Source organism: Lupinus angustifolius, chromosome LG19 (genome assembly GCF_001865875.1).
Source record: "Lupinus angustifolius cultivar Tanjil chromosome LG19, LupAngTanjil_v1.0, whole genome shotgun sequence".
In the NCBI taxonomy this organism is placed as follows: domain Eukaryota; kingdom Viridiplantae; phylum Streptophyta; class Magnoliopsida; order Fabales; family Fabaceae; genus Lupinus; species Lupinus angustifolius.
Window position 1 is genome coordinate 3,091,351 of NC_032027.1, and position 11,158 is coordinate 3,102,508.

Below are 11,158 nucleotides of genomic sequence, written 5' to 3' on the forward strand. Positions count from 1 at the left end.
ATGATATTAAAAAGCCAAATAAAGTTAGGTTTCTTTATTTCCCTATTGAACATTTACCGTTGCTATTACTAATTACACCCACTTTAAAAAAAAAAGGGATACATATATTAAATTAGTAATTAAACGATAGAGTGAAGTGTTAAGTTTAGTGGAGCACAAATTAATGTGTCTATTTTAGTGGACTTATTAGGGAATAATATTAGTAGACTTAGACATCACAAACTAATTGTTTATTTTTGTTTGTTAAGGAAATATCAAAACAAAGAAGCATTGATGTTTGTCTCATTTTTTATTTTATGTAATTGTATCGTATTTCAGTTTGAGTGAAATATCTATACATTATAGTGTAAAGATTTATACACTGTTAATGTATTACCCACCCTTTATTTAGATTATTTTTTTGAAGAGTCGGTAGTGATAAAAATAAATAATCAATGATATCATGACATTATAAAAAATTCTTATACGATTAGTATATACATCATTTTCTCTTTCAATTTTTCCCTCTCTTTTTTTGTCATTGATTGGGCATAAGAACATTAACTCTACGTTGTTGAAGGTTTGGATAGGACAAAGTACTATTTTTGTACAATTAATGATGTATTTTTTCATCCAGTATCATTAAAAATTAATCTCTTTCAAAATGCATAATTATTTATTCCAACAAATTTCAGTGACAAGATCCAACTTTAGATGTCAAATATATCCAAAATTGGAAATAGATGTGACCCTTCATATTTAGAATAAACAAACTCATTACATCCCTAGTTATGATACTTCATTCTTATCCACCAATAATGACAAGTTACTCTCCGCTTATACCTGACATAATAAATTCATACGCTTTTATAGTTTATATTACTACATAATTAACTATTTATTGTAAATGATTAATAATATATGCTTAGATGTGTTGATTAAGAAAAACTAATAAATGCTCAATTTGAAATAAGCTATAAGTTTGATTTTTGGAGTACAATTTAATAAATTGGTGTCAATATGAAATGAGTAAGGATTTTATCCATTAATAAAGAGGTAAGTACAACAAAAAATAAAAGAAACAATAATATCATAAGACATTTTTATTTTTTTATATACATTACAATAACACTTTTGTCATTGGAAACACATGTAAAATTATGTACTTGCTTCTTCATTACTGGAGAGGATCCTTGTTCATATGGAATATGCTCATAAAGTTGGTTTCTAGGATTTTTGTAGTATCACCTTATAGATAGTTTTCTTCATCAAAACAAGAAGGTTGTGTTTTTTCAAGAACAATGCACATTTCTTATTCACGAAAAGCTTTTTTTTATTCTTCCTCTTCAAACTGATGTCTGATTGTAACTCTTTACCCTTCCCATAATCAGGTAATAATATCATCAATATGTGGTTAGAGTCTTTCGCATCGTATACAAGTCCATCAAATAATATTAAAGCCAACGATTCAGCTAAGACTTGATGGACTTACAATAAAGTAGGCTCGTAAGTATAAGACATCCACACTTGAGGATGAAATTATTAGTTATATTTAAGTATGAAGTTTTATATTAGATACAAAAGAATAGCTAAAAGAGTTTATAACTAAGAAAAAATAATGATTTTAGTTTAAGCCGATACTTCACCCATGGCCTAGTAGCAATAGAACTTCACGATGATTGAAGGCTCACGGATCGCAGACGAGTTTATTAATAAAATTTGATGAGATCTAGGAACTTTCAACACAATTGGTTTAACTAAATTTGTTTTATATAGAGTTATTAGCAATATAAGAAGTGGCATAATTTTGTAAACAGAACTCTCCTTTATTATATTTGACACAATTCATGCACTATTACAGTAGCATCAGTCTAGGCAAGGATTGCATAAAAATGACAGAATACTTATAGAGTTGACAGTTTGAAATATTGACAGCCACAAATGAAGACTTATCCAATGTTGTTTCATCCCCTCATGTTGTCTCCTTCTATAACCTCAACAAACCAAAAATAGAAACATATTCCAAACCAAACACATACACATCACTGCAAGGGTCCAATATCCTATATCATATTTCATTCATTAAAAAATAAAATAAGACTTCTTTATCATATTTTCTTTTCCACATGTAAAACTGGTTTTTCATTTTTTAAATTGTAATGAACCATCCTTGAACAATTTTTGGCTGAGATTGTTGAACTTTTCTCTTGAATACTGCCTTGATACATTTCTCCAATCCGTGCCAGCCTTCATCATTGCAGCAAATTCCTCAATACTTATTTTTCCATCCTGCAATTTCATAGAGACAAGACCAAAGGGTGAATCCAAGTAAAACAGATCGATGGCGAATTTTTTTATTAAAGCATGTTCGAACAATCGGGTCTAACTCTACCACAAAAGTTAACTCGAATGGCGAGGGTTGTCCATGTAGGGACATTTAATACTTAACACACTCCCACTAGGGTATGCAGAAATGGTAGCAAGCAAATATTTTTTGCATAAAAACACAGAACATCAAGAAAATTAAGAATGGAGCATGGATGTCCAAAATCTTTGAGCATGTGGCAAAATATATTTTTTGATTGAACTAAAAAGTGAAAATATACTGACCTTGTTTGTGTCCACATCATGCATAATTGCATCAATGACTTCATTGTTCACACCAACCTCATTAGATAGGGCTTTACGCAACTCCTCGATTTCAATATAACCACTTTGATCCTCATCAAAATATTGGAAGGCTTTGTGAAGGTGCTCTTCATTTCCCATCTTTCTCATATGAACGGAAATGGTTACAAACTCTCCGTAATCTAGGTACCCATCATTATCTACATCACCCTGCATAAGCAACCCCAAACATCAGAAGTCGAAGGGTATATATGTTAATCAATGAGTTAAGAGAAATTGTACATCCATATGGCAATTTTTATTATGAAGCTTTTCTGTAAAAGGGAGGAAATGGCATTTTTTATGATGAAGTTTCTTTTAAGGAAGGGAGGAAACGACACTGGGACAAACAAGAATGTATGCTATTGGCGACTCATTAGTTCAAACATTACCCAAAAAAACCTTTTAGCATTTGCGAAATAAGCATTGCAGTTATGCCAACTAAACTTGCCCAAATTTGCATTTAGTTTGACATATTGCGAAGACAATACACTGAAAAAACAAAAGACCTCAAATTTTGATAACGGTACTCATTTTCAACCTATTAATTCAGACCAAGGGTAATAATAATACTCACAGCTTCCATAATATTATTGATATCTTCATCAGGAAGTTGATGGCCTAGTTTCTGCATCCCTACTAGTAGTTCATCCATATTAATCTTGCCTCTGTTGCCTATATCCAAAATCTGGAACCTTTGTTTTAATCCAGCAGCTTCTTCAACTGACAAATGCTCGGCAATCACCTGTTATGAAATAATAATCGTTAAAAAAATAATGACTCGTGAATTAGAATCATGCATTGATGAATATTTCACAAATGAATCTTCAACGGATATTTGAATATTGTTGCGAACATTACCCTCAAAGCCACTTTCTTAAGCTTGTTCATTACAGAAAATTGCTGGAGCCTTGCTCTAACAGATTCTCCTAATGAGACATTAGGAGCTTTGTACGCATTTTGTATCCATGGATGATCTGCGTTGCATTAACAAGTCATGTTAACATACCCATATTTCAATTTTCCAAATCATAAAGAATAAACAAATATTAGTTTGCTGAGCAGAAAATGTTCCAGACAATCTACACTTTTGTTCATTTCTCAAAAGCATTATATATGAAGTGCATGTTACCTAACACAGCCTGTGCAGTAAGCCGCCGCTTCGGATCAAATATACTGACCTTGTTTGTGTCCACATCATGCATAATTGCATCAATGACTTCATTGTTCACACCAACCTCATTAGATAGGGCTTTACGCAACTCCTCGATTTCAATATAACCACTTTGATCCTCATCAAAATATTGGAAGGCTTTGTGAAGGTGCTCTTCATTTCCCATCTTTCTCATATGAACGGAAATGGTTACAAACTCTCCGTAATCTAGGTACCCATCATTATCTACATCACCCTGCATAAGCAACCCCAAACATCAGAAGTCGAAGGGTATATATGTTAATCAATGAGTTAAGAGAAATTGTACATCCATATGGCAATTTTTATTATGAAGCTTTTCTGTAAAAGGGAGGAAATGGCATTTTTTATGATGAAGTTTCTTTTAAGGAAGGGAGGAAACGACACTGGGACAAACAAGAATGTATGCTATTGGCGACTCATTAGTTCAAACATTACCCAAAAAAACCTTTTAGCATTTGCGAAATAAGCATTGCAGTTATGCCAACTAAACTTGCCCAAATTTGCATTTAGTTTGACATATTGCGAAGACAATACACTGAAAAAACAAAAGACCTCAAATTTTGATAACGGTACTCATTTTCAACCTATTAATTCAGACCAAGGGTAATAATAATACTCACAGCTTCCATAATATTATTGATATCTTCATCAGGAAGTTGATGGCCTAGTTTCTGCATCCCTACTAGTAGTTCATCCATATTAATCTTGCCTCTGTTGCCTATATCCAAAATCTGGAACCTTTGTTTTAATCCAGCAGCTTCTTCAACTGACAAATGCTCGGCAATCACCTGTTATGAAATAATAATCGTTAAAAAAATAATGACTCGTGAATTAGAATCATGCATTGATGAATATTTCACAAATGAATCTTCAACGGATATTTGAATATTGTTGCGAACATTACCCTCAAAGCCACTTTCTTAAGCTTGTTCATTACAGAAAATTGCTGGAGCCTTGCTCTAACAGATTCTCCTAATGAGACATTAGGAGCTTTGTACGCATTTTGTATCCATGGATGATCTGCGTTGCATTAACAAGTCATGTTAACATACCCATATTTCAATTTTCCAAATCATAAAGAATAAACAAATATTAGTTTGCTGAGCAGAAAATGTTCCAGACAATCTACACTTTTGTTCATTTCTCAAAAGCATTATATATGAAGTGCATGTTACCTAACACAGCCTGTGCAGTAAGCCGCCGCTTCGGATCAGGATTAAGCATCTTCTTCACAAGGTCTTTTGCATTATCAGAAACTTTTGGCCAAGGGTCTCTTTTGAAATCAACAACAGATCGTATTATTGCTTGTGCAACTCCTTGTTCAGTTTCTTCATTTTGCAAATGGGAGCGAGAGAGAGAGGGGATTTAGAAAAACATACTAATATAACAGGAAAAAACATGAAATAGTGATGCAGTAGAAATAGCACTGAAGTGAAGGAAGAAAATGACCAATTCAATATATACAATCTTGATTATTTTAATATCAAACATAAAGATGCATATAAAAGGGGTGGCCCAGTGTACGAGGCTCCCACCTAGTGCGGAAACATAAAGATGCAAATACGGTGAGAAAAATGCAAAATAAGAACGATGCCACACATAAGAATGAAACATCTTCATCCACCCAAGAGAGACTGTTTTGGATGAATTCATGGGAATAAACACCTTCGAAAGAGGAAATAATAAGTACAATAGTTTAGCCGAGAGCCGACAAATAAATGGAAAAAAGAAATGGTTGAATTCTTTAAGACACTACCAACCCAATGAACAATCAATACATACTTAATGGCATGCAACTAATGCAATTAGTCATCTAACCAAGTTATAACTTTCACCTTGTTTTTACTGTCATAATCCAGGTAGATGTCAAAGAACAGATGATAACATGTATTTACTAACTACTAAACTACTCTTTCTCGACCAAAATGAAATACAAAAAACATGCATTTATTTTTATTCCAACACTTTCTATAGCTATTATATATTGTAGTACATTGGTTGCATGAATTCCGAAGAACGGTAACTTAAAAGTCAACCATTCAAGATTTCAGGCACTGAAAAACCAAGAAACATGGTTCACGAGCAAACCAACCTGCCCAAAATGGTGGGACACCACAGAGTAAGATGTATAGAATTACACCAGCACTCCAGATATCTACTTCCGGGCCATAGTTTCGCTTTAATACCTCTGGTGCCATGTAATATGGACTTCCAACAATCTCATTAAATCTTTCACCTGCATAATATGGTGACAAACTTCAGACAACTGTTAATCAATAGCAGCAACAAAATGTTGAAAAGCAATCAAGCAACAACATTAAGAGACTCAGTTGTTAGCCAAAAGCATTACCGGATTTAAAGAACACTGACAATCCAAAATCAATAGCCTTCAGAGCTGCCGTTTCCTTGCTATTTGCAAACAGAAAGTTTTCAGGTTTGAGATCCCGATGCATCACACCATGTTTGTGGCACATCTGAAACCCAACAACAATACAAAACAATCATTATTCAATAACACCCAAGCACATCAATGCAAATAAATTGCAAAGAACCCCCATAAAAACAAGGGGGAAATCATACACAACACTTTCGCTTCAAAGATCAAGTTCCGGAATAATACAGCAAACAAGATGCTTTTATTGTTTACATAATAACATCATCTACTTGAAACAAATATGATATGTGAGCTGCATAAATCATCTCTTTACCACAAGATGACATTTCAAATGCCGCTAATAATATAAATACCCAATTAACCATCACGCGGCACCACCCACACAAAAGGTGAAATGTATATACTGATAAATAACGAAACAAAACATCACACATAGTTTTGCATAAGGCACCTCTAAAGTTAGTAAGAGTGTATCAACTTATGTTAGCATTGGGATCTCTTTGTGCTTTAGATCTCTATCCACCATTTAGATCATTTAATGTATCCACAAGTTGATACACCTTACTTTTGTTCAAGACAGACTCACTATAGCAGAGTCACTTTAAGGAGTCTTATTCCCATGGTTTTCATATCTACTTCTCCACCAGTCTAAGTAATTAGTGTATTAAATACAAATGTCTCTCTCACAGAAGGTACTCCAACTTCAACAATAAGGATCATTAAATTACAATTCAATTTTGAACATAGTAATTAGTAAATAATCTACCACAGAAACAGACCTAACACCAAAAAGTAAATGTTAGTAATTAGTAGAGGTTTTGACAGTCACCGAAACCATAGCGGCTGCATTTGTCCCAAACGTCAAGGTTTTTGGGACTTTCCAAAACAGGTTCTGCTATTTAAAACCTTGCTAAAAATGTCATATTCACAAGCAGACCCAATCACTCCAAAGTCAATGTTCAGTTTCAATTAAGTTTGACCAAGAAAAAAAATCACTTTTAATTTATTAGTATAACACAAAATAAGCTACTCCAAACACGGACAAAGATCCGATGTTCCCAAGTCTATCCCGAATCAATCAAAACATGACATGTCAGTTAAAAAAAATTAAATACTCATGACTTTTTCTATTTTTGCTTCATTTTAATTGATTGGTTCGGGAGACTCGGCAACGTGAATAGGGACAATATATCTTTGTCCCTCCAAACACATCTTATCTTATACCTGCACAACTTCAACAATGGTCTTAATGACAAGAGCCGCAGAACGTTCAGTATAGTGTCCGCGCGCCACAATTCGATCGAAAAGCTCGCCACCCTCACAAAGCTCCATAACAAGATGAACAGCATTAGCATCCTCATAAGTATCTTTCAAAGTCACAATGTTAGGATGTTTTGGCAAGTGCTTCATTATCTCAACCTCTCTTCTCACATCTTCAATATCAATAGCAGTTCTAAGCTTATTCTTCGAAATCTGTTTACATGCTAAGTCCTCACCAGTTTCCTTATCAGTACATAGATACGTTACACCAAACTCACCCCGACCCAGTTCTCGACCCAGCTCGTATTGGAGCTCGATTTCTTTACCCGTTGGGTTCCTCAAAACGGTTAGTTTTGTTAAAACGGTGTCGTTTATGTAATCAACGGCGAAAGGGTTTTCCTTCACTTTCTTCTTCTTATGGTTCCTTTCTCTTGGTTGAACTCGTGGTGTTACACAACAATTACCCATGTGGAGAAATTCGAAAAGATTTGGTTTTTATGAGGTTTTGATCAATTGGGTATTCTGAAATCTAGTATCCAGGTGAAAAATTAATCAGATAAAACAAACTTGAATTGAAAAAATTCCCCCAATTTTTTTTGGGGGAAATTGAAGGAAATGATAAAGAACTAGACTTTTCGAAATGGGTATGAGGAAAATGGAAGAGAAAATGGTGAATTGTGAAGAGAAAGAGTATAGGAGAAGAAGAAAAATGTGAAGAAGAGTGAGAGGGTGGTGAATTTAAAGTAAGGATTTTAAAGAATGTAGAAAAAGGAGAATTAGGCGCGTGAGTGTTAAATAATAAAGATAATGGATCATGGTTTTTATAATCTTCTTTTAGATTTATTTTTATTATTTTATTTTCTCACTATTGATTATTGAGCAAAATAATAATAAAAATTATGAATCATGATTCTTAGCATAAAGTGAGGGATGTTTCTAATAGTTAATAGTATCAAAAAAATCTTGAGAGAGAAAAAGGGGTCAATGAGATTGTTCTAATGTATTTGGAAGTTTAAGATTTTGTGTGGCATGTGTTTGATTTGCATGTCTTTCATATAGATTTTGTTTTCTAGGTAAAATTAAAAGTTAAGAGATTATAATATGTGAAAAAATAGATAAAGTAATTAATACCATGTGTATAAATGCAAATAAACAAACATATCTTTTGTATTTTAAGTTTTAATTGACTAACCAATCTTGACAGCATGTGTATAATCTTTGTTAGTGTCATTCTAGAAGAAAGCATGTTGGTCAAAATCGACATTACTTATTGCATTTGATATTATGGATCCTCTAAATTAGTTTAGGTGCTATTTTAGAAAAAGTAATGAAATTTTGAGTTGGGAATAAAACTTTTTTAGATTCTGTTAGGCAAGAGTATAAAAAAAATATATATGAACACATTTGTACACTTTCAGAAAAATATTCTAGACAAGATGTATTCTAGAAGAGAGCAAACACTACAAGAAAATATATTGTTAGGCATTGCTATTTTACTACACTAAATGACTTGCGTCAAAATTAAAAGCGACCTATTAACTAATATAGTTGGATCCATGGTAAAAAGAAGTCACAAAAAAACCGACAAATTCTCTCTATTTTATTTTTCCCTTTCCCTCCCTTTTATTTTAACAATTCACTCTTTAATTCAAATTGAACAAATGAATTCTAGAACAAAGAGGGATTATTATTTTGTTGAAGAACAAAAAGGAATTATTATATTGATAATCAAGGTTAAGATGGAGTGAAGTTGGCAGGAAGATGAAATAGGAGGGAGTGAGTGTGGGTTTTAGGGTAATGGTAAAAAGGACATAGGAAGAATAAAGATGAAAAAGGATTGTGTGAGACAAACTAAAGGGGAAAATAAAAGGGAAGGATATGGAAAAATTAAATTGAGGGAGTTTGTAGATTTTTTTGTGACTTCATTTTGCCATGGGCCCAACTACACTAGTTAATGGGTTGGTTTTAGTATTAATTTTGACACATGACATTTAGTATGGCAAAATAGTTGTGCCTAACAAGATATTTTCTTGTAGTAGTGTCATAGGCCCAAGAATCATGAGGTATTTCCAATTTATGCTTATGTTTTATACATATTATAACAAAGGATTTTAGTATATGATGTAACATTGGTTTCTTTCTTATATTATGATATTATATAGTGTAAGACTTTATGCAATAATATATTTTAAATATCCTAACAATCTTCACTTTGATTAAAGGAGACAAATATGTCGTGAGAAATATACACAATAATCTTCATCTTAGTAAATATTCAACTTCATCTTGTTCAGTCTCTAACTCTCTTTAGTAGCTCCTTCACATGATAGCCTACTTCTCATTCAACGTAAGCTTTTCTGAGTATCATTAATGATGTTACCAATAGTCTAGCTCGTCAAACTTGTAGTGCAGTTTTTCGTATTGTCATCCAAAGGAATTTGCCGTCTAGCTCTTTATTGCTATGAAGTCTTTTGATATTATGGAACTTCTACACCAAAGTTCATCAACAACTATTCTCCTCAAGTCTTTCAATATTATTAAAAATGAACACTAAAGGATTAAACATGTGGTTTTTTGAAATGAAATATCTTCATTATTGAGCCAATAATTGTCCATTAATTAACTTGAAACTTTTTTATTTTTTATTTAAAAATAAAATGAAAATGGAGGGAGAAATTGATTCTGAAATGATATCTCGTCATTGTTGAGTTAGTAAGTATCCATTAAGTCACTTAGTTTTTTTATTTTATATTTTCATATGAAAAAAGTGGGAAATTTGAAATGAACTCCAAAATTATTTTTTAAATCATTATCCTTAGTTGATTTATTTATTTTTTCGTTTTTTAATTGATTAATTAAAAAATATTTCTTTGAACTTTTGGAATGAACAAAATTGGGTATTCACTATTCACTACGGTCTCACCATGTTTCCTTCTCATTTAGCTCATGTGATTTATTATCTTTGGTAGACTTTGTCTGGACAACATTTCTTTCACCCTTATTTGTCATTATCCAAATTCTTAGTTCCATTGAACTTAACCATATTAATGTGACACCTAGGTTAAGAGTCACCAACCAAATGACTCTCTTACTAATTGTTGGTGTGATGAAAGTGATTGTTACACAATGTTTGTTGTAAGTAATCAAATAAAGCACACATAATAAAAAATTATAATTTTTAACTAGGTTCGATCAATATGCCTATGTCTCTAACAATATTGAATGACTACCAATATATTATTAGGAAATAAAGATTACAAACTCTAGCACACTCATGAGCTTATGACCATCTCTATTTCTAATTGATGCTTATATTTGAGACATGATATAATAAAGGGTTTAAGTTCAATATATAATATTGGTTTCTCTCCTCCATTCGAATACTAGGTAATGTGAGACTAATACAATAATATATTTCCAACATCCCGAAAATAAACTACTATATTAGATAATAGAATATTGAATTCTTATTTTCCACCACTTTTATATATATATATATATATATATATATATATATATATATATATATATATATATATATATATATATATATATATATATATATATATATATATATATATATATATATATATATATATATATATATATATATATATATATATATATATATATATATATATATATATATATATATATATATA

At 31.8% G+C, this 11,158-nt stretch overlaps 1 protein-coding gene across 1 annotated transcript; it reads right to left on the minus strand.

Annotated features, from left to right (window-relative positions):
• LOC109334924 (calcium-dependent protein kinase 20) lies at positions 1,805-8,228 on the minus strand. Its single transcript, XM_019570938.1, has 8 exons — positions 7,461-8,228; positions 6,192-6,315; positions 5,934-6,077; positions 5,017-5,169; positions 4,746-4,861; positions 4,462-4,629; positions 3,828-4,055; positions 1,805-2,268 (listed from the first exon to the last, which is right to left on the minus strand). The coding sequence occupies exons 1-8, from the start codon at positions 7,962-7,964 to the stop codon at positions 2,122-2,124; spliced, it is 1,584 nt and encodes a 527-aa protein (XP_019426483.1). The 5' UTR covers positions 7,965-8,228; the 3' UTR covers positions 1,805-2,121.